Below are 27586 nucleotides of genomic sequence, written 5' to 3'. Positions count from 1 at the left end.
AATGGACCTTACAAGTTATAACTGATTTTTCCTAGTTACGCTTTAAAAATGAAACCTGATTTATGAAATTTTGAAAATAAATAGTAATCACTATTTTATGACTCAGTAGTTCTGCAGGAATTCACTTAGTAAAAATAGAAAACTTGGGGTGTATTATGGAAAGTGTAAGAGACACTGTTTTTCCTCTTGGTTTAAAAAATATTGAGGTTAATATTAATAATTAAAATTTGCTAGTAAAGCACAGGATATAAAAAAAATGTTCTTTTTCCTTTTCTAAAGGAGAGACTAAAACTTATTTATGAGGAAAGGAAAGAAATCCTGGATTCTCAATTGACGTTTTTGAGGTAAAATATTATCATCCATTTAAAGTCAAAGCAAAAGTATTAAATGTATTTGAATGCTTGTTGAAATGCCTATTTTATTCAATATAAGAATTACTTGATGATATTTTATATGCAATCTGAAAAATTTCTGCAGGTTATTAAAGCATAAGGGACATAAAATTTTAAAGTCCTTTCCCAAATACCATTTCAAAGAACTGTCCACTAAATTATCACTTGTATCCCTTCATTAGTTGCAAAACATGTGTGTTTTCTCATAAAGGTAAAAATCATTAGCTATTCTTACAGAAATTATGCTTTTAAATTAAATAATAAAAATGAAGCACTCTAGTTTTCAAATTGCAAGAATTTCCCTCTTCAGATATTCTTAATTTAATTTTAAAACTCAACAATAACTTTATAGTTTGAGTACTTTTGTATATGTAATTAATTTGAATATACATAATGGGGTTTTATATAATTTCTTTCCCCCTTTTCCATGTATTTTTTAAAAAGATTTATATATTTATTTATACAAGCACTGGGTACAGTTAGAAGTGCGGGAGGGTGAGAGAATTCATCAGAGCCAGAGCGGGGAGCAGAACAGGCAGAAGGACCGAAGTACACTGCTGAGGGGAGCAGCGGGCGGCAGGAGAGGTCTGTGCGCCATGTGGGACCCTCACTGGTGGCCGGGGATCAAACCAGCGCTGCAGAGGCTGTGGGCAGCTTCGCAGCCCAGCGCTCAACTGCTGCGCCGGGAGGCCCCCTTTTTCATGTATTTTTTGATGTTTTTTAAAAACCCTATAAAGTCTATATATTATAGATTAATCGCTAGTGATTTATTATATATTATGAATAGAAAAAGAAATCAGGTAATATTTTTTGTGTTAAAGGTTATTTTAAATAATGGTAATGAAATATTTTCAAATCAAACTTTAAAATACTTTTTATAATTTTACTTTAATAAGTCTAATTAGAAAAATGTGGGTCTCCCCGATGGTGTGGCGGGTTGAGCACAGCACTGTGAATCTGTTTGCAGCCTCTGCAGTGCGGATTCCTGGCAGGTCAGGGAGATACCCACATGGCGCAGCAGACCTCTCCTATCTCACCCACTACTCCCCTCAGCAGTGCTTTCGGTCTGTCTGTCGGTTCTGCTCCCTGCTGTGTCTCTGGTGAATTCTCTCACCCTCCTGTGCCTCTGGCCTGTACCCTCATTTGTATAAATAAATAATTTTTTTTTAAAAAAAGAGAGAAAAACAAAAATGTATACAAAATTTTCCAAGTCATATGTTGTCTAGAGAAATAGCTAGAGCGATACAAAAAACCAGAACTCTTGACTTGTAGAGACAAGTTATTGTTCATCTATTTTAATATGTTTTTATATTTTTCATACCTTATTCTGATTTCTGTAGAGATTTTTTTATGAAGAAATGTAATATCTAAAAATGATCTATTGTTGATTTCTTTTTGTCTTGTTATATTTTAATAACCACTATGTTTTAAAACTTCAGTTTTTAAAGTAATATATTTAATAATTCATGTGGAGTGTGCCATTTTTAGTCTCATAGAATTTTAAATTCTATGAGAATTTAAAATTTAAAATTCTATGAATTTTAAATTAATCTTTAATTACATTAACTATCACCTTGCAATGAGCTAGACTTGTTCCTTGCAGTCTTCTATTTCTTTATTTTCCTTTAGTAGAAATAATCCTTTAAGATTATTTAAAGAGGCATTTTCTCACCAAAAGAAATAAAATTGCCACTCTCAGAAACTATAACTATTTCTTTTCAGTTTTTTTTGTTGGCATTTCAAATAATCTTATCTACTTTGAGTGTTTTCTTTTTACATCTGACAAAAATAATATTGGAGACCATTTGACTTTGGAATGTGCTTCTGAAGTTCTTTTCCCAAATCCTTTGAAAGTCAGAAAAGAAAGAAAGCTTATTATGTTGGAGAAATTATCTTGAGTATGAGTATGGGGGAAATAAAGTTCCTTTTTTCCAACAACAAAATGTACTGGAGGTAAAGTGCCTGGCTTTAGTTGTTCAAGATTTTAAGGTCAACTTTCTCCTTTTTCATCTATTTAGTATTTTATGTATATATTAATATAAGTATATGTATATTTATATATATATATCAATGTGGGAGGGTGTATGTGTATACACACACACACACACACACACACATACACTCTACAAAAATAATGTCTCTGCGATGGAAGTTGACTTTACCAAAACTTGCTTGGGGTGGGAACAGAAAATATAATGTATAAGCTGTATAATCCTTAAAAAGTCAACTTACAGAAAAATTTCATCCAAAAGCTATTCCATAAAAGTAAAAACAAATAAAGAAAACATGCACATGCACATACACACGCATACACATATACTCAAGCAATTCCTCAACTGTTTTTCTTTAGCAAGCTGCACATTTTCACATGTAGCTAGTGCTTAATTAACTCTTATGATGAACAAGTTCCATATAACTTTCGTAGGGGGCCTCCTTGGTGGCGCAATGGGTTGGGACGCAACCTATGAAGCTGTCCATAGCCACCACAGCACTAGATCGATCCCTGGCCGGCCAGGAAGCTACCCACATGGCAAAGCAGACCTCTCCTGACTTGCTCACTGCTCCCCTCAGTAGTGTATTTCAGTCAATCTGACTGTTCTGTTCCTCACACCTCTGACCTGTACCCCAGTTCTTGTATGCATAAATAAATAAATCTTTAAAAAAATAAATTTTGTGGTGTCAGTCTTCCCAAAAGGGTCAGATAAGTTTTTCTCAATAGGCCAGGAGTAAGCCTACCTTGGCACCTTGATAAGAAACTGGAGATCAGTCAAAACCCTGTGAGCCTTTTTTTAAATCACTTTTTACTATTACTTAAAGAATGCAGATTATTTTATGTTGAGACCAGAGAGGACCCTTAAGGCTAGGAGGAGCTTCTATCCTTAGCTAAATCCTTAGAAGAAATACCATGAAGAAAGTAGTTTGGAGGGTCTCAAACAGTTGTAGATTTATCAGTGAACATTACCTCTTTACCTAAACTCTCAGGTTTACTTTCAGAGTAAGGATGAGCTATGCACTCCCACCCCTTGTCTGCCATGTGAAGTCTCCTACGCTTTCTCCTTAACACTGCAGATCCCTAAATGCAGGATCAATATCCCTGATCTCCTCCATTATTCTTTAGAATTGGCAACCATGTACATTCTCCATATGTATGTTATTAAATCGATTGTTTTTTCTTTGCTAGCTCACATGATGGTATTTTGATTATTCATTCAATCCAACAAAAACCCAGATGAATATATGATTTCCTTTGAGCCTCTATACTTTGTATAACCCGCTGTCTTTTAAAATGGTTCTTTGTAGAGCCTCCCCGGTGGTGCAGTTCGATCCCCGCTGCTCCCCAGCCACCAGAGGAGGGTCCCACATGGCGTGCAGACCTCTTCTGCCACCCGCTGCTCCCCTCAGCAGTGTACTTCGGTCCTTCTGCCTGTTCTGCTCCCCGCTCTGGCTCTGGTGAATTCTGTCACCCTCCCGTGCTTCTGACTGTACCCAGTGCATGTATAAACAAAAACAAACAAACAAACAAATAAATAAATAAATAAAACATGCCTCTATTAAAAAGAATTAAAAAAAATTAAAAAATAAATAAAATGGTTCTTTGTAGAACTTTATGGTTAAATAATTTTTTTTAATATTTATTTTTATTTATGTATACACAAGAGCTGGGGTATAGGCAGGGGGGCGGGTGAGAGGATTCACCAGACACAGTGCAGAGCAGAACAGGCAGATCCACTGAAATACACTGCTGAGGGGAGCAGCAGGCGAGACAGGAGAGGTCTGCTGTGCCATGTGGATTAGCTTCCTGGCAGGGGATCAAACTGGTGCTGCAATGGCTGCAGATAACTTCATAGTGCTGATACTTAACCCCCTGTGCCACAGGGACACCCTGGTTAGATAATTTGTTAATTTTTTTTAAAGATCTATTTATTTATACAAGAACTGGGATACAGGCCAGAGACGCGGGAGGGTGAGAGAATTCACCAGAGACAGAGCGGGGAGCAGAACTGGCAGACAGACTGAAAGCACTGCTAAGGGAAGCAGCAGGCAAGACAGGAGAGGTCTGCCGCTCTATGTGGGTATCTCCCTGGCCGGCCCTGTGCTGCAGAGGCTGCGGAGAGCTTCACAACTATGCACTCAACCCACTGCACCACCAGGGAGGCCCTTAATGTTTTTTGTCCTGAAGAAAAATGGGCTATAGCAAATTAATCATGTATAAAATCCATGTTCTGTATCTGATCTATTAAGTACTCTTCACAAAGAGTTTTATCACTTCCTTCAATTCAGGGATATTATATAATGTTGCTCCATTCCTTAGTTAAAAGAAACATTTATATTTGAGGTTTTATTTTTGTTCTATGGGTAATGCAATGGAGATGAGATCCTACAAAAATAAAATATGATATGTGGCACCTCAAGACCCCCTAACTTTTATGCTCCAAAGAGGTTCTGCCATCCACCACATAAAGATAAAGCATGCTCTTAGTGTGTAAGATTTTTAATGGAATGATTGTGCATAGGAAGGGAAGAAGAGAAAGGACATAGTTTCCTAATGAAACACACAAAGTTATCCATCTCCTCATGCATAAATGCTCAGTCAATCAGCGGGGCTACTCAACCCCAAAAGTTAAGCTCCCTTCTGATGGGGAACCATAGGAAAGGGTCAAAAGGGGGTAGGCAATTCTGGGATGAAAGGAACAAAATTTAAATAAAATCAGGGTAAAGGCTTCCTTTATTAGCTTTCCCAACTGTCTATCACTCATGTCTCTTTCAAGTGTCTCTACGTGTCTTGACTCCACACGTCACTTCCATGTCCCCCAGTTCCCCTATGTAAGTTCAAAACTGAGAAGCGGGTGCACCTTCATTCACATCTCTCTGCTTCATGTGTCTCCTCTAAATCTTCTGTATCTTCACCTGGGTGCTCTGCATCACCCTTCACTAGGTGTGGTAGAGAACCTGGAACCTCCCCAATATGTGTCAAAATCTTATAAGAACTTAATCTAGTGTAAACAACCAAACCTAATCTTTCACTCATGTCCAGTAAGCCAATGCATGAACCATAAGAATGTCTTTGCAAAGAGTATTGGCCACCAAAGGAGGATTGCCACCAAAGGAGTCCACAATTGGCTTAACACCCTAAGGAAGCCATTTCCCTGCAAGGCAGGAGTACTGTGATTATATAAGGGGGAGAAGGAATGTGAGAGAAATGTGGGGCTTTGCATTTCCAGGTCCAAGGAGGTGCCTGGCAGTTTAGGGGATATGAGTTAAAGTGTTTGACTTTCCCAGTAAGGCATTTTCTCAGCAATCAACAGATGTGTTTCTGCTGTCACTATCAACTTCAAAAGAGCACAGAGAATTTTTATTAGGATATAACACAACCAGTTTTCTAAGTTTCCAGGAGCAAGTTATTGGTTAGTCACAATGAGGTGCGCAAAAAGAAAGAACAAAGGGTATTTAGAATATAATTTCACTTATTCCTAATTTTTAATCTAGAGTAGTTTTTGTGGTAAAATGGAGTTGATCTGTCTCTATTAATTATTTCATGCAGTCAAGCCTCATATTTTAAGTGTAAATTAAAATAATCATACTTACGTTTCAGGGTTGTGATAAGAATTACTGAGATAGTATATGTAAAGCACCTCATAAAGTAAATTAGATAGTTATCACTATCACAATGATCATAGTTTTTACTGTGGTGATACATTTGAAAATAGTGTACTTTTACTTCACCTTTTGCTGAAAATTCTCCTTTCTTTTAGGAAAGACTTAGCTGAGTATCAGAAAAAATGTGCAGATCTTGAAGAGCAACTAAGGCATAAAGAGTCTCTTCTTGTCGCTAATATTTCTAAGTCTGTTGGTGGTATTTGTTTGAAATGTGCTCAACATGAAGCTGTTATTTCCAAAACCCATAATAATGTTCACATGCAGACCATTGAAAGATTGACTAAGTAAGTATGCCTCTGTGGAATTTTGGCGTCACGGAAAAGTATGTTTTTCAAGAGATTCTTTTATCCCACATAAATAACAGGAAGTTAGTTAAGCTTCATGTATAAATCACATGAAGTTAGTTAAGCTTCAGATAAGGTGAATTTTTAAAATGTCTTTCACTGTAGTTTTCTTAAAGATAGAATAGGTAGGTTCTGCAGATTGTGATGTGGGATTTGTTTTCCAGAAGGGTCAGATAGGCTTTTTCCAGATGTCCAGATAAGGTCTTTTGTAATACTTCTCACTAGGATATGGGAAACTAAAGTTAATTGATGCCCTGTGGGCCTCTAGAAGAAACTTTATCATTAAAGAATAGAGATTATTTTGAGTTGAGAGCAATGAATACCTTAAAGACTAAACAGAAACTCATCTTTCCATATACTTTGTCCTTCCCTAATTGAAGAGGAGATGTCACCCCCTAACCTTTTGTTCTTCCCTGATCAAAGAAACAATCACTGGTCCCTGTCTTATGACTTTTCCCATCATAAAATGACTAGTCCCCATTTTATACTCATACTCTTTTCTGAGTAAAAATGAGATTATTCCCTCCTTGTCATGTGAAGTGTCCCCCTCCTCTCTCTTCTGTGCCCCAGGATTTGTACTTTAGGAGTTATACCTCTTTCTCACTGACCAAAATCAGGTACTGCTTAATAATAATAGCTACCCCATCCTGGCATGTTATTAAATTGATATTCCCTTTGCTGACCCATCTGATTCTGTTTTGACTACTTGTTCAGCCTAAAAAGAACCCAGGAGATGGGGGATTTTCTCTTGAACCCTGACAATGGATAACCACATCATTTCAGACAAGTAACTTTTTCTTGCTTAAATGTACACATACTTTTGAGTGGTATCAATGTATTACTGATGTTTGTTAAATTCCTTTCGGTAGCTCATACTGCATTGGAGAAGTTTCTCCTTTTCAGAAAGGAGAAATGATTTCTACTGTATTATCCTGGTGAGACAACCTAGGTAAAAGAAATTGTGAGCTTATAGGTTGAGTTGCCTCAGTTCTGTTTGAACAGGTGGACTAAGTCATAGATTGGCGACTTCTGTCCAAACAATTCAGCTCACCACCCTAACCATTGGGCACCATGCTAGAATATAACCCTTAGATGCTGACTAGTGATTATCTCATAATTTCCTGGAAGGAGAAAGATAAGAGCCCAAATGCGTAGTAGGAATGTAACCTATCTAAGCATTCATGGGTATAGATCCACCCAGAACAAGCAATTATGTTGCCCTTCTGCTGCCCGCCTTGTGAACATAACTTTTAAATATCTTCTGCTAACTCCCTTTGAGGAACCAGGTTATATTCTCCTTTCCCAAGCTGACACCCTCATGCATGAATCTCTCTAAGAAAGCCTTGCCTGGTTCAGCTATAACTAGTACTGCCTGGAGGGCAAAACCCCTGTAACACTGGGGCTTTAGTTTAGCTAGTAATTTGGGGGTGGCTTATTCATTCAGTTTTATAGTTGACTTTGAAAGACTATGTTAGAAACTTCCCAGAAATGAGGAATAAGGAAATGTACTCAGTTTACTAGACTTTCTTTTTAAATACAGTGATACTAATAATACTTATTAATATACCTAAAAATACTTAAAACTGATAGCGGAGAGAAGTATGGAATAACTTAGGAACGAAAAGCATTTCTTAAGCACTCCATATTTCAAGATGAAGCTCATGCATATGTATCAGACCAGCTTTCTCTTTTCCTTATTTTATTCATTTGGCCAAGAATATTCAGGGATTTTCTCATTCCTTTTTGCTCTGTTTTTTTTTTTTTTTTTTTTTCCTCACTAAGTTTCTTAAATACTATTGATACATGTTTGGAGTCTTTTCTTGTTCATTTTTCTTTTGTCATTTATTTCATTGAATACTTTGTGGAAATATGCTTTTAACAAGAGGATATGCAGACTGATAAGAGATGAAGAGGATTAAACATAAGTCTCCCATAAGAATCAAATGTGTTAGCTTTTGATCTTGTTGCAATCTGTTTGCTAACTAGTTAATAAGCACCGAGCTGAGCTTTTTTGTTAATGTGTTTTTTTTAAACTTTGACTTTGATGGAGACATAATATCAGGAATAGACAAGATAATCATTGAATAGTAACTTGTTTTTTGTAGGTCTTAGAACTTTAAGGAAGATGACTATATCATGCCCCTCCTTACTTATCTGTAAAGATTGTATTTTAATTTTCTTCTAATCTCACAAGTTTTAGTTGGAGTGCATGTCATCAACAAAGCTACTCCCCTTTTATGTTAATGTGATTTTTTGAAATACAAATAAATACAAATTCAGTTTTGCTTGTACTTAATTTATATTTTATTTAAGTAGAATAATTAGTCTTGCTTTGATCTACTTTTTCACATAATCATTTGAGTATATTTGATCAAAATAATTAACTCCTTTTTTCATTATCTATAAAACAACAAAAAACCTTTCTCAATTAAAAACAATAAACAGAAAATTCTAAAATGAAGACCTCTATGCTCCCATGAATTTTGTAGTGATCTTATTTACAGTTTTATGAACTAGTAATAATTGCAACTTTGTTCAATATTACATGTTTCTTACAACATGACTGCTTTCCAAATACCACAATTTTTTTTAAATTACTTTACCTCTCAGACATATTTATGTCATTGTCTTATGCTGAAAGCTTTTCAAACTCAGAGTTTATCATTTTTTCAATTATGATTCCTTAAAGTTTATTAAATTTTTAAAAACCACAGTTGGCCCTTTTCTGATAATTTTGAACTTGGCAATGAAATAGAAATTGCAGGCAGTTACTTCAAATGATTTTGGTTTAAAACTTGAACTCTTTAACAAAGCATGGAATAAAATAGCATAGTTAATGGTCCAACATTACATTTTTTGCCTTCTGTGTATAGAAAGTTTCCCACCCACTTTATATTTGGTTCTACGTCACTTTTATCCTTTGTATAAGTTCCATAAATCATATAATCTTTTTGAAATGGATCAAAACCTGTGGAAACTGGTTGGCCCAGTTGGTGAGTCCTTACCTGCATGCTTAAGAACACAGGGCATGACCCAAGAGTAGATACATGGTGAGAAACAACAACAATAGGATTTATTTACATAGGGAGTGAGTAAAGGGAGAGGGAACATTTAAAGGATGGCACATGGCCAGATGCCCTTTGTCCTATTCCTGATAGCATTTGCTGAGCAGAGACTGACATCCCATGCTAAAGCTGCATGGGTATCGCCACAGATAGCCATCCTCACTGGTTGCCTAACTATGGAAGCCCCAGCCATTCAATTGCCAATCTCATGGATACATGCTATCTTGCATGCTATGCTATAACATTTTGGCATTTGGTTCAATTCTTTTTTTTTTTTAAAGATTTTATTTATTTATTTTTTCATACAGGAACTGGATTACAGGCCAGAGGTGGGTGATAGGATTCACCAGAGACAGAGCGGGGAACAGAACAGGCAGATTGACTGAAATACACTGCTGAGGGGAGCAGCGGGCGAGTCAGGAGTGGTCTGCAGCACCATGTGTGTAGCTCCCTGGCCAGGGATCGAACTTGTACTGCACTGGCTGGAGATAGCTTCATAGGTTGTGTCTTAACCTCTTGCGCCACCAGGGAGGCCCTGGTTCACTTCTGTCCCCCAAGAAATAGCTTAGTTTAGGCTACTTCTAAGAATTACTGAGGAGCTGGTTTAGACAGTCATCAGACCCGTGGGCTTTGTTAAATTGTAAGCATTATGTATGTTACCAGGGCATTTGAGTAATTCAACATGGAAAGTTCTATCCATGGAAAGACAAAATCTGTTCCTAAGTAGGTGAAGAATTTAACTGAAAGAGAAGGGGAAAAGGATATATTTGTTCAAGTTACTGAGAGGAGAATCAGCAGCATAAACCAAACCTCAGTAACCCCTTCTTAACACATTTACTTTTACTTTGAGGTACAGTTTTTTTCTACTTTGTTGCTTTTTCCTGACATCCTCCTCCTCCCCCCTTTATATTAAACTAATTTTCTGTTTTATGGGCTTTAAACTACAACCCTCCATGTGCTAGTCCTCCCCACAATAGGTTATTATCCCATACAGATACAGTTTTGCCATGAATGTGCATGGCCTTTCTGCCTGCCCCTCACCAAATGAGGATAGAGGATCTCCATAGTGTGCGTTGTAATATGTGCTATGTTGACTCATACTCTTCTACTGTGTATTAATGCATTTTTCTTCCTGACTTAAAAATATATAATTGTTCGATCGTTTCTTGTTGTGAATGTTCTTTTTGTACTGACAGAGAAAGAGATGACTTAATGTCTGTACTAGTTTGCATAAGGAGCAGCATGACAGATGTGCAGCAAAGAGAAGCAAGTGCTTATAAGCAGGTGAAACGAGCTGTGCAAATGACTGAAGAAGCCAATTTTGAAAAAAACAAGGCAAGTCTAATACAATTAAAATAAAAGCATGCCATAATTGCTCTTTTTTCCCCTGAGTATTTCTTTGATTGTTGTTCTGTAACTAAACTCCTTTTTTCAGTTGAACTCTTTCCACACAAAGTGAATACCAATCTGTTATGTTGACTTTTCTGAATTAGACAAATTTGCTATTTGGAGAATTCTTACTCCTTCTCAAACACTTCTGTTTATCACTATTCAGAGAATGTAGTACAATGTGGTAAGGTATTTTGAGACTTGTGTGCTTAAACTTGTTATTTGCTGATAGTTTTTGAAGCTGTGAATATTTTCATATCCATAATCACTTCCATGTGCTCCCTCTGGAAGATGGCTGCTGCACTCATCCCCCTTGTCTGGCAGATTCCCACTGGAAGTTCATTATATAAACCTTACATATCAGGTAGATCCAGCATACATGGGCAGAGTGAGAACAAGTACAGCAGTGTTTTTTCTGAAGAAGTCTGGGTGCTCAGATATTCTTGGGAAGATATGGGACTTCGCCAACCCAGATGATAAAGGGTTCTTGGACAAACAGGGTTTCTCTGTTGCTTGAGACAAGTGGCTTGTGAGCAGAGTGGCCATGAAGTTACCTTGAGCAATCTGAATTTGAATATGCCACCTCCTAAATTTCATGATAATTAGCAGCATTTTGATCATCACACTGCTGTCTACAGAAGCAAACTGGCTATGCTCAATGGACTCTTTGAAAGCCTGGTTTGCTCTCTGGAGATAATGTCAAGCCAGTCCATATGAACTCCAACCTGCCTCTCTTTTTTTTTTAAAAAAGATTTATTTATTTATGCATACAAGAATTGGGGTATAGGCCAGAGGTTGGGGGGTCAGAGGATTCACCAGAGACAGAGTGGGGAGCAGAACAAGCAGACTGGCTGAAATACACTGCTGAGGGACGCAGCAGGCGGAACAGGAGAGGTCTGCTGCACCATGGGGGTAGCTCCCTGGCCAGTGGGGCATCAAACTTGTGCTACAGATGCTGCCAATACCTTCACAGTGCTGTGCTTAACCACTTGCACCACCAGGGAGGCCCACCAACCTACCTCTTGACAGCATAGGCAGTGTCTGGACAAATATAAGATTCCTCAGGTGATGCACTTAGTGTTCCAAGCCTGTACCCTCCCTTCTGCCTCCATTCCTCATGCCCCCTTCAAGAGAAAGAACAAAGTGCTCTGGAGACTGTTCCTAAACTGTCAGCCAGTATACCACTGAAAGGCAGCCTGTGTGCCATGCCTTTCCAGCAGCCTGGAACCTTGTCTCCATAGTGCAGCATCAAGTAGCATAGCCCACAGTGAACAGTCAGTGGCAGACAATATGTGGTTTGACAAGCTGTTCCTGAAGACTAAGCTGGACCTAGACAGAAACATGAGTGGCCAGGGGGTGAAAGAGATCATGCATGCTGGCCTAACCCAGAACCTTCCAGCACACTTATTGGCCCTGGCTGGTACCAGCAAATGGGGAGATTAAGCAAAGATGAGTTTATATTAGCTATGTATTTCATTCAGCAGGTCAGTAGAACACTGACCCCCTCCCCCTTCAACTCCTATCACTGAACTTGGTCCCACACTCAGAGAGAGGTGTACCCATATAAGAAAGCTCCAGTAATCCTGGCTCAGGGGTGGTCAGTGGTGTGAAGGAGCGGAGTGACATAAGTCAGGAGGTTGCCTGGTTACAGAGAGAAATACTGGAATAAGATGTTAGAGAGAAAGAAGAGGTCATCAGTAAGAAAGCTAATGGCATCCAGAAATAATAAAACTGTCTAGACAAGGAAACAAGCAGTTGCAAAAGCTGCAAGTTCAGAATCAGGACCACCTGGATGAAATGAACCAGTAGAAAGCCAAGCTCCATTATTTGCTGAGCGATACCAGGCAGAAATGCCAGGACCAGACCCAGAAGATATCCTCATTGAAGACCAGATCAAGACCCGGGAATCCAACCTCAAGCTCCAGGAATTTGATCTGACAACCAAATCAAAGCTAAATATGGTGCAGAATTGAATTAACACAGCTGGAGCAGAGCTTCCAGGTTGGGGAGGTCCAGTTGGAAACTATCATCAAGTTCTTCAAATTCACGCAAGACAAAATCAACCAGGCAAGAAACAAGCTCTCCCAGTTGCAAAACACACACTAGAAAGCCCAAAAGCAGTTCTCCCAGGTGCTTGATACCCAAGGCACCAGCCTGACCAACCAATCTGACCTGAGCAAGGCCAACTCCCTGACAGACAGGGTCAGTATGGGAGCTGTAATCCATTCTTTCAAAAATAAGACATTATTTAGCAACAACACACAAGAATTGCATTTAGATCCTTTCCAAGCTAAAGATACCTTCAAATCCAACTCATGTAAAGGAGCCTATCCTTTTAAAGGTGACCTGTTCCAGAGTGACCTCATTGCAGAACACAGATGACTTCAACAGATCCATTTGGAGGGGACCCTTTCAAAGAGACTCTTTAGAGGTTCTGCCTCCATGACTTTGAGAAAGGCAAAGAATGACCCATTCACCTCAGACCCTTTCACAGAAAAACCCCATCATTACCTTCAAAGCCCCCAAGTTCTGGCCCTTTCATCTCCTTCTTTGGAGAGGTAGAATTATGAAATATACCTTTAAAAGTAAAACTGCCCAGCGGAGCCTGCTTGGTTCCTCAGACTTTGCTGAGCCTCCACCACCTTCTCTGATACCTCCCTCCATTCCAGCCTTGTGGGACTGACAGGAGTGACACATTACAAAATAACAAGGGGCTCTGGGACCCCCTTTAGTGAAAAAGATCCATTTGCTCCATCCTCTTCAGCTAAACTTTCTAAAGCATCTTTCTTGGGCTTTGCAAACTCCACTTCTGTAAATTGAGTCCCCCTCTGCTTGCCACTCCTTATACCCCGCCTCCACTTCCAGCTTCTTTGGTGTTGCCCCTCCCTAGCTTCTGTCTCCTGGTACCTTTGTTATTCTATATTGCTGCTTTCTGTAAGAAAAACCATTTCTTAATAAAATGAAATAAAATAAAATGGTTTAGATACTCCTTAAAAAAATCCATAGTTTTCTCTATAGATGGGAAATTTTGAGAATACCCAAAATGCCATAGATAATAATATTTTTGTATTTAGTAGCATCTTTAGTTATGATTCTGTATCTATTGTAGTCCCTTCTTAACATGTTTATTTAACATATTAATGACAAATCAGCCATACTTAATGGTGGTGACATTAATAGTTAACATGTAGTGATTCAGATGGTATTCTAGGCCTTTTAATAATAGGTTACTTTTGTGATTCATTGCCTTATGTAGGGGTCACACTATAATCCATTAAGTTATTTGTATTTTCCTTAGACACACTACCCACATTTCAAGTGCTTAATAACCACATGTAGCTAGTGATTATTGTATTGAACAGTAGAGATATAGAATATTTCTACCATAACAAAAAGTTCTTTTGTTTAACATTGACCCAAGCCATATAGCAGTGTCAGTGTTTTGTTAAAACATTGGGCTATTCAATTCTATCTTAGGTCTTTTCTTAGTCATTGTCTTAACATTATTGCTAATGTCCCTTGACTTCTAAAACTTACTCTCAGTCCTGACCAAATCCGCTTAAATATTTTATTGTTTCCTCAAACACTTCTATTTTTTTTTTTATTTGTACTCAACTATAGCTGTCCATTGATGATATCATGACCCTCAAAACCTCCAGTGAATACCTTTGTACTGATTCCATCTTATCTAGCCAGGATGGGGTAATCAGCATTCACTTTAGTCCTTACTGTCATTTTCAGGCCTTTGCTTTTAATTTTTAACTTCACATTTACTGTCAGTTACTAATACTTTTTGAAATCTAGTCTCTCCTCATCCTAATCTTAATATAAACAATCTAGAGAATACTATTAAACACTTTTTTTAATAACACTTTTTTTTTAAAAAAGTCTTTTTTTTAAAGATTTATTTATTTATACAAGAACCGGGGTTACAAGCCAGATGTGCGGGAGGGTGAGAGTATTCACCAGAGACAGAGTGGGGAACAGAACAGGCAGACTGACCAAAATACACTGCTGAGGGGAGCAGTGGGAGAGACAGGAGAGGTCTGCCGCGCCATGTGGGTTGCTCCACAGCCGGTGGGGATCGAACCAGCACTGCATAGGCTATGGACAGCTCCACAGCTCTGCGCTCAACTGCCTGCGCCAACAGGGAGGCCCAAATGTCATCTGTTTTGTTATGTTAGTTTATAAAACAATTGTGGGGTTGTTGATGCTTTTTAAGAGCATTAGCATCTGAACATTTTCCCCTTTATCTTCTCCATTCAGGCTGCTATAACAAAAATATAGACTGGGTAAACAACAAATATTTGTTCCTTACAGTTCATGCTGAAAAGACTGAGATCAAGGCCCTGGCAGATTAGATGTCTTATGAGAGCTCACTTTCTGGTTCATAAACAGCTATCTCTCAGTGCCCCACATGACAGAAGGCAAGGGAGCTCTCAGGGGCCTCTTTCATGCAGGTACTAATTCTGATCATGAGGGTACCACACACCAATGTGTTGCATATAATAACAAGGATTTTGAAACTATAGCTGTAATCACCCACCTTCAAATACCATCACATTGGAGGTTAGGTTTCAAAATATGAATTTTGGAGGGGCACAAACATTCAGTTCTTAGTATCCTTCACCTTATCTTCTTTCACCAGCCTTAAAGTTTTATTAGTATGCAGACTGAGGGGCACCCCTTGACAGAAGCCTGCATACTTTAAGGAGGTTCTGCCATCCCCTGCATAAAGACAAATCATATGCTTAGTGTGAAAGAACTTTAATAAGATAGTGTGCAGAGAGAGAAGTGAAGAAAGATAATAGTTTTCCACTAAAACACCCAAAATTATCCATTCCCTCATGGGTTAATGTCCAGCCAAACAGGGTTGGTCCAAAGCATGCCACTGAAGTCCAAAAGCCTTCCTCAAGTTAAACACACCTTCTGGCAGGGAATCCACAGAAAAAGAAAAATCAGTACAAGTGTAAGTAATGATTCCTTTGCCAGCTTCCCCACCTAAGTCTCTTCCAATTGTCTCTTATGTGTCTCTTTCCATGTTCCCCCATTCCCTGGTGCAAGTCCAAAGCTGAGAAGCAAATGTACCCTTTTCCCTCACATATTTCTGATTCCCATGAATCCTCCAGATTTCTTCCAGGTCTCTTCCCAGTTCTCTTCAGCTTCTCCCTGCTCAGCTCCACCTTTATTAGGTGTGGCAGGAAACATGGAAACTTACTTTTTTATGGAGTTTAATTACACTGTTAAATTTTCAACATCCTTTTGAAAATATATATGCAACATTTTGACTACTTTAATTCTAATCTTTTGGCCCTTACTCTGCCTTATGTAACTCTCACATGACCTGAAGCATCTAGATCTCAGACTCTGGAACTGCTTTCTCTGACTACAGATTTTTCATCCATCACCTAGTTAAATATACCCAGTATTCTCTTTCCAGACTAGTTTTTCAGCTTTCTCTCATATCTCTCTATCTTTTGTAACCAGACAGGTTTTCTTCACTTTCCATTTAAATATGAATTTTACAATTAAGTTTACTCCTCCAAAACTCTGTGTTTTCTACTCACTGAATGGTCCCTTTGTCCCCTAATGTTACAGGGCAACTCCAGAGGAAGTGGGGGTGACCTGGATGAGAGTTCTCAACCCCAAGCTTATGAGCTAGGGCCTGAACACCTGAAGGCAGACCTGAAGGCAGACTCACAGAGAGAAATAAAGTTTTATTTACAAGGGGAGTGTGAAGGGGTGGGGAGAGAGAGAGAGAAATTAAGAGTTTAATTGACTGTGAACTGAAACACCAGGTTACAAGTCAAGGCAGGAAATAAGAGAAGGAGCACACTTGTTCAGTTTTAAAACAAGCATGGTTGCTTAACTCCACCCTAGTTCCCAGCAGGCCTCAATTCAGGAAGTCAAGCTCATAGCAAACTGGGAATTGTAATCCCAGGATATTTTGTTGGCATGGAGATGAGTGTGGAGTCTGTTCAGAACATCACTGGCTGGGGATTTGCTCCTTACTGTTCCTCTAGCACTAATACTCCCTGACCAGAAACCCGGTTGTCCATGTCCTTTCCTTTGTGCTTAATTTCCAACTAATCACTTCATTTCTTAACTTTTCTTAAATTCTTTCCCCATTGTTAGCTTTCTTATTTAGGCCTCTCTTGGTTGTGAATTACAATGCTTTGATCCCCCTTCCCTCACTCTATTCCTCACACTGCAATCAGAAATGACTTCTTTCAATTTTTATATACTTTATTTATATATATTTTACATCAGAACTGATTTTTTAAAAGTAGATTGATCATGTGACTTTGCAATTTAAAATCCTTCTGTGATTTTCCCATTACCTTCAGTATAATCTCAAATTCCTTCACATGTTGATACAGTCTATCAGATTATTCTTCCTTTACCCCTTCTGTGTCAGTCTTTAGTACTCTCCTTTTATACCCTGTCCTCAAACACTGACTTGGCAAGGCAGTGAATTTTAGAGTTTGGACATGGGCTTAACTAAAGTTAGATTCAGCTTTCAGTATTACTTGCCTTGTGTATGCTAGGGTAAGTTATTTACTTCTCTGTACTTCAGTTTCTCCTCATCTGTGAAATGGAAATAATATCTGATTCATAGAATTGTTCCTAAAGACTACTTTTTAAAATATATATTAGTTATCCCAGAGAAAAGACAAACAAAATGGCCAATACAGACGCTAACATATCAATATTTACTCTAAATGTAAATGGACTAAACACTTCAATAAAAAAACACAGAGTCACAGGCTGGATTAAGAAACAAAACCCAACCTTTTACTGTCTCCAGGAAACACATTTAACTACAAAAGATAAAAATAGGCTGAAAGTAAAAAGATGGAAAACAATCCTACAAGCAAATGGACCAAAAAAGAAGGGCAGGAATAGCTATACTTATATCAGATAAAACAGATTTCAAACTCAAAAAAGGTAAAAAGAGACCCAGATGGTCACGCCGTTATGATCAAGGGGATGATACATCATGAAGACATAACACTCATTAATTTATAATCACCAAATGAAGGAGCACCAAAATATATCAGACAAGTATTATAATCTCTGAAAACAGACATCAGTAGCCTTCCTATACACAAATAATAAATCTGAAGAAGAAATCATCAAGAAAACCATCCCTTTTATCATTGAAACAAAAAAAAAAAACAAATCTAATACTTGGGAATAAACCTAACAAAAGAGGTAAAGGACTTATACAAAGAAAACTCTAAAACACTGTTAAAAGAAATAGAAGAAGACACAAAGAAATGGAAAGGCATCCCCTGCTCATGGATTGGAAGAATTAACATTATCAAAATGGCCATCCTGCCAAATGCAATTTACAGGTTCAATGCTATTCCAATAAAATTTTCAGTGACGTTCTTCAAAGAAATAGAACAAATGTCAATGAAGTTCATATGGAGCCACCAAAAACCCCAAATAGCCAGAGGTCTCCTAAAAAAAAAAAAAAAGAAGGGAATGGAGGTATCACTTCCAGACTTCAAACTATGCTACAAAGCCATAGTAATCAAAACTGCATGGTATTGGAACAAGAACAGACACACGGATCAATGGAACTGAATAGAAAATCCAGAAATAAACACACAGATTTACAGTCAACTAATCTTTGACAAAGGAGCAAAGACTATGCAATGGAGCAAAGAAAGTTTGTTCAATAAATGGTGCTGGGAAAACTGGGTTACTACATGCAAAAGATTGAAGCTTGACTACTACCTCACATCATGCACAAAAACCAATTCAAAATGGATTAAAGAACTAGACATAGCAGGAATTTAGAAAATCTAAATAAGGGACCAGGAAAAAGACTAAATATAATAAACTAAAAATCCAAATCAGCAAGCAACTATAAACCAGAGAAACACTACGTGGGTGGTGGGGGGGAGGGAATAGGATCAAAACAAGGGGGGTGGAAATTGTATGGGGACTATAACCAAGGTGAAAATGCATACATTGTGCAAAAGTGGAAAATGATGTAAAAATGTATAAAATTAAAAAATTAAAAATTTTAAAAAGTAAATATTGATTATGCACTGCATGATATATATTTAAGTTATGTATGCTAAACAAATGCCATTCTAATAAATGCCATACAAGAAAAAAAAATAAAGTGTATATTAGTTATCCTATAGAAATTAATATGAAATGTTTCCTTCATAAATGGTGGCTGTGGTAGTGGTTGTTAATCTCCCTGCTTATGCTATGCTTTTGTCATCAGAGTCTTTGTGCCTGCCATACAAACTCTTACTCACTCTGTTGTCTGGATACATTTCCCATCCTTCATGTCCTAGCTTACATGATCCCTTCTCCAGAAATTTTCTGATCTTCCATGTATAGAATTGTTGTACCTTTTATGCCTTTATAGAAGTGTTTCTCAACTTTGCAGCACTGACATTGTGGGCTATACACTTCTTTGTTTTGAGATTGTTCTGAACATTGGATGATGTTAGGCAGCATTTCTGGCCTTTACATACTGGATTCCAGTAGCATACCTCCCTCCCCCAAGTTCCAACAACCAAAGATGTCTACAGACATTACCAAATCGCCCTTGAGGAATGGATTGCCCTCACTCCTCATTATGGCATTTAGCAAATTGTTTTATTATTGCTTATTTCTACATAGTAAGTATTCACTGAATATCTACTAAGGGAATTGCAATCTTTTCTCAGTAATACTTTATAATTCCTTTATTCTTACCTTTCCAGGTTACATTCTTTGTCAACATTCAGTGAAGGTTAAACCCAACCACACATTATTTTTCTCTATCTTACTTTGCAACCTTTAGTCATTGCTGAAAGCCATTTAAGAAAGTCACTGAGGGAAGGAAGGGCTAGGGGAGAGGTAAGAACAAAAAGGGAAGGAAGCACAGTGTGTGGTGCAGTGAAATATGGGTGATTTATGGTGGGTGCACTACAGTGGTAATACCTGGTGGGGATACCACAATACTACCTTAGTTAAAAATAAATTAATTACAAAAGAAAAAACCATTGAACAAATTCCACAGGAGAGTAATACTGGTCACCTTCAGTATAAGCAAAAATCTACAACCCCCAAATAGAACTTTTTGACATAAGCTTGATTTCAGGGAGAGGCTGTGGGTTGCTTTGGATATAAACTTCTCAGCATAAGGATCTCTCCCTCGGGAAGACCTAATTTTATCTTTTGTCCAGAGAGAAAGCAGAATTTAATCTGCATGCCTTTTGCTTGCTTGCTTTTCTTATAAATTCCCTAATTGATCTTCCCTTTTCCTCCAACTCCACTAAGCCCCTTCCCCCTCCACCCCTTCTATATGGTCTCCAACTTCTCCTTTCTTAGCTCAACTATTTAAGATGGTATCTAAAGCTATGTGAATGAGTTAGGCATGCTGGGTCTCTCCCATGTTTACAGGAGATACACATGTTATCATTAAACTTCTTTTTGGCTTTTGTCTTTGTCAGTCTGTCTGATAACTTGTTTCATTATTTGCCAGCCTGAGGTATTTCCTTTGCACGCTGATAGTTCTGTTCAACAGTTCTTTTCTTTGCATACTTATATACTTCATTAATCAGTTCCAATCTTAACACCTCACTCCCAATAGATGATATATTCTTCTGTGATGGTAAGCAGCTGACAAGCATCTCCTTAACTCTTTCTTTTGGCGTATATCTGTCTTCTACTCACTTTTTCTTGCTTATCTTGATGTCTTCCCAAGATGAGTCTTTTTCTCTAAGTTCCTTATATCCCCTACTACAGGGGCTTCAGGGATCTTGAGCAATTTATCATCCCACCTTTCTTGTAACTTTTGTCTTCTCTACTATTTTTCTCCCTAGCCCTATCTATAGCTGTTATTTTATTTAATGAACAGCAAAAACAGCCTTCAATAAATCATCTTTCACTTAAATTTACTAACTTACCACCGTAATTTCACTGAAAGACCTTTTGAAACAATTGTCTACCCTGATAGCTTTCAATTCACTTATGAGCACATTGTAGTCATTTATGAAAATGTCTAATATCTACTTTCCCACTGCTCTGCAAGCTTTATAAGGAAATTGCATTGGTCCTGTGACTAACCACATTCCTAGGCCCTCCATTTAACATGTATTGGTGCTTAATGAAGACAGGAGAGGAAGGTATAGGAGCAATGCTAGAAAGCATGAAAGGAATCAGCATGAAATCTACTGTAAATTATAGTCTAATCCAGTAGTTTTGTAGGGCTGGTCGTTTTTATTTCCAAGATACAATGAAACATTAGCTTTATTTTCTTCTGAGCATGAAAAGTAAGTTGGCACATGAATTTAAATTTTAAAATCAACTATTTAGGGGCTATGAAATGGTTACTTTGTTTTTATGGTTCCTTGACATTTGTTGCCATCTAGTGTTCCATTTTGCATATTGCATACTAAATAAGGAGAAAGAATTATATTTGTCTACATTTATAGTGGCAGTGAAAACATCTGAGGATTTTATAATAATATCAATCTATAACTTTAGAAAATACAATGATGTGCATACATTCAGTTATGGAAAACTGCTCTGCCACTTTCTAGGTCTGTAATCTGGACGGTTACTATAATGTCTCAACCTCAGTTTCTTCAACTGAATAATAAGAGCCACATAAATTTTAGTGAGGGTGTTAAGTAATCTAATGCTTACAAACTATTTAAGAAAGTATCTGATGCATAGTAAATGCTCAATAAATGTTTTCATTGTCTTTGAAAATTATGAGTTATTACAATTGACAATAATTTTAAAAGAGAAAAAAAAAATGACCTGGAAGTGACAATTGAAAAATAAAAGCTTTCATAGTGTTGTCTTGAACAGCTATAAGATGAAAGTGTTATCAAGGCCTTAGACCTGCCTCTTTCTATTTATGGAAATTTATGGAAATATATGGAAATTTCCTTCTATTTAAGGAAAATTATGACTTCAGCATGAAGTTACCTTTAGCAAGTTATAATAAGATAACTTGCTGAAAAAATTATTTTTAATATAGCAACCCCATGAATAGATTGAACAAATATCCCCCGATGTTTTTCCCTTATAGTTGTACAAATTATTCTTTTCTTGTAGTACAGCAGAATCAGAAAGTCAAAATTAGAAATCTGAATTAAAACAGAAAATAAAAAATGCATTGAATATTTGATTGCAGGCACAGTCAGAAAATAATATTTCTTGATATGTATATTATCTTTCATCAAAACATTTACAAGTCAAATATACTGAAAACAGGACTTAGGAGTATACCAAGATTCTAGTAAGTTTTTTATAAATTAAAAATTAATTGTTTGCATTATTGGTAAGTGTTTAAAATGTGTTCATAGTCATTTTTATTCTGTAAGCTTTATTTTGTAAACATACATTTTTATAAGTTTTAAAATTTGCATGCATAAGTATGAACTCTGTATTTCTCATGAAATGTTTAATTATTTAATCACTAATTTCATCACAAAGGTTACTAGAAACCTAATCCTAGCAATTTTGAAGGACTTTTATGTTTCCTAATATAGGTTTCCTATTTTAAAAATTGAGTTGACTATATGTTTTAGAAAATGTTTCAAACCCACTAAAGATATTAAACATAGTCTTTGGTTTACTAAAACTAGGACTAGGGATATCAAGTCCCCTAAATAATGTTTTTAAAAATGTGTTAATGTGGCCAGCATAAAATGACCGCAAATAAAGGAATTTCCCAGAAAAAGGTCCTTTGAAGACTGATTATATTGGGTGGGAGAAAAGTATAATTCCCTAGTTTCCTAAGACCTACTTCTATTCCCACCAAGAAAGGTAAAGGGGAAAGCTACTGTCTTGGGAACTAATAGAAGAAATGACAATTGCAGGCCCAAAATTAATGGGTCACCTATGAATATCTATCAGTTAATTTTAATTGCCCCTTTATTAACCCAGGCTTTGAGAATTCAATTATGCTTTTACTGAATGCTTAGATAACTATAATCAGGAATTACTGAATCAACTTGAATATATTGTACACTCAGAAAGGGAGCCCCGGAATTTAGTGGAAATAATGTACAAATATTTGTCTTCCAGATTTTGAGATCCATTGTAAGAAAGAGATCTTAAAAAGATCAAATTTCTGATTTTGGTATTTTCTTTCTTATAGTTATTCTTTTTCCTATTCCCTTATTTAAGTTTTCTAGATTCCTGCTATGAGTGAGACCATCTGGTATTTTTCTTTTTCCTTTTGGCTTATTTCACTGAGCATGATCCCTTCCAACTCCATCCATGTTGCTACAAATTGCATGTGTTTATCTTTTTTGAATGCTGAGTAATATTCCATTGTGTATATGTACCACATCTTCTTGATCCAGTCATCTCTTTTTGGGCATTTGGGTTGTTTCCAAAGCTTAGCTATTGTAAATAGTGCTGCTATAAACATAGGGGTGCAGGTGCTCTTTGGAATTGATGTTTCTGTGTCCTTTGGGTAAATACCTAGGAGTGGAATTGCTGGATCATCTGGAAGCTCTATGTTTAGTAGGTCCAGAAATCTCCACACAGCTCTCCATAGTGGTTGGGCCAGTTTGCACTCCCACCAACATTGCAGGAGAGTTCCTTTTTCTCCACAACCTCACCAACATTTGTTGTTGCTAGTTTTTTTAATATGTGCCATTCTCACTGGTGTGAGATAGTATCTCATTGTAGTTTTGATTTCCATTTGGGGGTGGGGGTTGGGAAAGGAGGGCTTGGGGTCAAAATAAGGGGGTTGAAATTGTATGGGGAATATAAAAATAAAATTTAAATTAAAAAATTAGTAGTTCTTTAGAAACTAATTTTTGGCTAATAAATTAATCTGTTAATAAATAATAAATTAATGATTAAAAAAGATCAAATTTCTTTTCTAATTCCAACTGTGATTAAGCCTTAACATTTTCTTCATTGTGACTAGACATACAAAAAATAAGTAAATGCTATTTTATAAGGAATCATTAGTCACACACCAATGCTCATTAGTAACAAATTTTATTGTAATCGTTTTATTTAGTGATTCTTTATTGAATTTCATTTACTAGCTATCACCTATTAGTGGTGCAAACCAAGGTTTCAGGTATAGATTTGTTCATTGTTTTAGAATTTATTATTTATATTTTTTTCTTTATATCATCTTGGCACTAGGCCTTTTATCCAGTCATCATCATCATATACTTACTGTCTTTGTTCTAGAATTTATTGAATTCTTTGAATTGATCACTTTTGCCCCGATCTTTTTGTCTTTCAGCCACCCCTTCTACTGTTCCTACCCTTAACAGTGTTGACTCTTGAATTTATGTTCAATTAAAACCTTCTGACTACATATGTTAGCTTATATTCAATAGTCATTTTATTCTTTCATACCAGTAGTATTCATTATATCAGTGAAATTAAGAACACTGCTATTTATGTTCATATAAAATATTTTTCACAGAAACAATTGTATTTTGAAGCACAAAAGTCTTTAATTCATATTTCAATTTCCAAGGACTAAAATTATAGAAAAGCATGCTTTTTCATCTCTTTTAAAATCTAATTAAAGATTTGTCTTCTAAACATTCTCAACCAGAATTGGACTTGGGATTAATTCTCTAAGAGAATTATTTTTTAGTCATTGTTTTTGCTTATAAATTAATCTGAGACAATTGAATTTTAAAACCTCATACCTCATGTTTCTCATGTCTAGTAATACAGAAACTTTCAAAACGTGTTAGAGGAATTTGGATTTAATGCTTTCCAGATGAAGGAGGAACACTCACATATCCCAGATTTATTGTCTGTATTTATTATAGCTTTCACCAGAGGGAAGCATAACTATGCATAAAACTCAGTGCTTAATAAGACCATTTGCATCTCTGGTAGCAACAAATCTGTCAAATTTGTAATCACACAGTATATAAGTCACATGAGACTTGGATTTCTTTCTAACAATTCAGGGGAAAATAGAGGTTGGGTGAGGTAGCCCTCGAATAAGATTAAGACACCAGAGAAATGACTCAGATCTTCTTTAAGTACCTTAATTTGATGGGGATTTTTCCTTATAAGTGTGATTTTGAAGTGACAGTTTATTATTAGAGTATTGTAAATTTAATCAAAAGGAAGTCACAGATTTTTTTTTTTTTTTTTTTTACTTACAACATAGAATGGAAAATTCAAAGAACAGGGCAATTAGGACTTTTAAATGATCAGAAATAGCAGATGAAAAATTCTCATTTTTCACACTAGGTAATAAATACTGTTTTGAGTAAATACTCTCCTTATCTAAACATTTATTAGTTATATATGTAAGGGGAGTGAACTAAATTAGTATTAAATAACTATTTGTGCAGATTTGTATATTACATAATGTTAAAAATAGATACCTATGTGTTATAATACATTTGCTATTTCATTTTAAAGTTTTGACAGTTACTCAAAATATTCAAATAATTTTAACATTGAGCAAATAAAAATTCAGATAAATTGGATACTTATGTGTTTCATATTGTATAAACATATACATAATTGAAAGTACTAGAGTACTTCATTTTTCTCATTCCTTTTCAAAATTCTGATTCATCTGTGCCTCTCACAAGATCCAGTATCTGAATTTTCTTAGTTGATTAGTTAATACAGCCCTAATTATGAAAAGTGAATATGTAAATAAATGTTATCTTTGAATACCATTTTAGATCAGTGAGTGGGGTTGACAAACAAATATAAAATTATTTCAATGGACATTGCAGGAAGTTTTAACTATTTTAATAAAAAAGTAAGGATTAATTGTCTCATTTCCTCTTATTTTTCCCCAAATTCCAAGCTCCCATTTCACTCTGTTTTTGCAGGCTTTAATGCAGTGTAAGCAGTTGAAGAGTGAACTTGAGAGACAGACAGAGCGACTTAAAAAAGAACTTGCATCTCAGCAAGAGAAAAGGGCCTTTGAGAAAGAGATGATGAAGAAAGAAACCGAGAAAGAAAAGGAGGACATGGGATCAAAGGTACTTAAGAATCTAGTGTGTTATCCACCTTGCAGAAAAAAATGTTTGTGGTAATGTCATTAATGATTTTCTAGGTTGCAATTCTTGAAAGAATTTTACATTTTAAAACCTTGTCAAATTTCTTATAACTAAGAGCCTATAAAATATTTCTATTTTTCATGTATTTCTCAATAAAAGTTATATTGTCTGGCTTCCTCAAGTAAAATAATCAGAGTCTTATTATGAAGTTATGATATTTACTTTGATCATGGCATTCTTTTTTTTTAAAGATTTATTTATTTTTATATAAGAGCTGGGGTACAGGCCAGAGGCACGGGAGTGTGAGAGGATTCACCAGAGACAGAGCGGGGAACAGAACAGGCAGACTGATGAAATACACTGCTGAGGGGAGCAGCGGGTGCCACAGGAGAGGTCTGTTGTACCATGTGAGACCCTCGCCAGTCAGCCGAAATCAAACCGGCACTGCAGAGGCTGCGGACAGCTTCACAGCACTGTGCTCATCCGCCGGCGCCATCAGGGGAGGCCCGGTCATGGCTTTCTGATTGATTCCCTCTCTCATGTTTGTCAGAGGAGAGTAGTTGGTCTTCAGATACTCAGACTTTATTTCAACTTCTGTTATGTCAAGGAGAGATTGCTACACATCCCCCGCTTCATCCCTGGATTAATTGTCAAAGATAAATCACTTGTAAGAAACTGAATAACCACATAGAAGAGATTATATGCACTGTGCAAAATTAGTTCTAACAAATTACATTATAAATAATGACTATAACCAGATGAATAATTGGAAGAGAGAACTGAAGGGCAAAAGGAATAAGTGACATGAAATGGACAGTGAAAAAACAGTAACAAACTAGAAAACAGAGTTGAGTGGAACCTTGCTTTAAAGTAGGCACAACCTTGCTTTAAAGTTGATTCATATGTGGTCTATGAAGTAACCAAAGCAACATATTTTTAAAAATAGGGCATGTAACCTAAATGCTGTGTAATTATAATATTCCAGTGATTATTAACTCATTTAGTATCACAGGGTATCTTCTATGTGCAAGGTAATGTGCAAGTCTGAGTATGTGTAAAGAAAAGTCACATATTAAGCCCAGTGAGTTTTTTTTTTTTTAATTAAAGATTTATTTTATTTGTTCATGCATACAAGGACTAGGGTACAGGCCAGATGTGTGGGAGGGTGAGAGGATTCACCAGAGACAGAGCAGGGAACAGAACAGGCAGCTTGACTGAAATACACTGCTGAGGGGAGCAGCAGGCGAGACAGGAGAGGTCTGCACACCATGTGGGTATCTCCCCAGCTGGCCGGGATTGAACCCACGCTGCCGAGGCTGCACACAGCTTCACAGCACTGTGTTCAACTGCCTGCACTACCAGGGAGGCTCCCCAGTGTGTTTTAACTCTATGGGTAATGAGACATTTACTATAAGCTTTCCTGTCTTTATATTATTTCTTAAAAATTGTGCCTGTTAGGCATATGAAAAAATGTTCAATGTCTCTTATAATCAGGGGAATGCAAATCAAAACCACATTGAGATACCACCTTACACCAGTTAGAATGGCACATATCAAAAAAAAGAAACTAGCAACAACAAATGTTGGCAAGGATGTGGTGAAAAAGGATGTGGTGGGAGTGCAAACTGGTCCAACCACTATGGAAAGCTGTCTGGAGGTTCCTCAGTCTACTAAAAATGGAGCTACCATATGACTCAGAAATTCTACTCCTAGGGATCTACCCAAAGGACTCAAAAACATTGATTCAA

At 36.7% G+C, this 27586-nt stretch overlaps 1 protein-coding gene across 1 annotated transcript in view; it reads left to right on the top strand.

Annotated features, from left to right (window-relative positions):
* Positions 1-285: 285 nt before the first annotated feature.
* SDCCAG8 (SHH signaling and ciliogenesis regulator SDCCAG8) overlaps positions 286-27586 on the top strand; it is a gene marked incomplete at its 3' end in the record, with an annotated part of 219519 nt that continues 192218 nt past the window's right edge. The window contains exons 1-4 of the mRNA XM_084254497.1: positions 286-344; positions 6146-6334; positions 10656-10794; positions 25668-25820. Coding sequence (XP_084110623.1) covers positions 6309-6334; positions 10656-10794; positions 25668-25820 — 318 coding nt within the window. The 5' untranslated portion in view covers positions 286-344; positions 6146-6308. The remainder of the gene's footprint in view (positions 345-6145; positions 6335-10655; positions 10795-25667; positions 25821-27586) is intronic.

Source organism: Talpa europaea (assembly GCF_964194135.1).
Source record: "Talpa europaea genome assembly, chromosome: 14".
Lineage (NCBI taxonomy): Eukaryota > Metazoa > Chordata > Mammalia > Eulipotyphla > Talpidae > Talpa > Talpa europaea.
The sequence above is the reverse complement of the archived record's forward strand: the minus strand, read 5'-3'. Positions and strand labels throughout refer to the sequence as shown.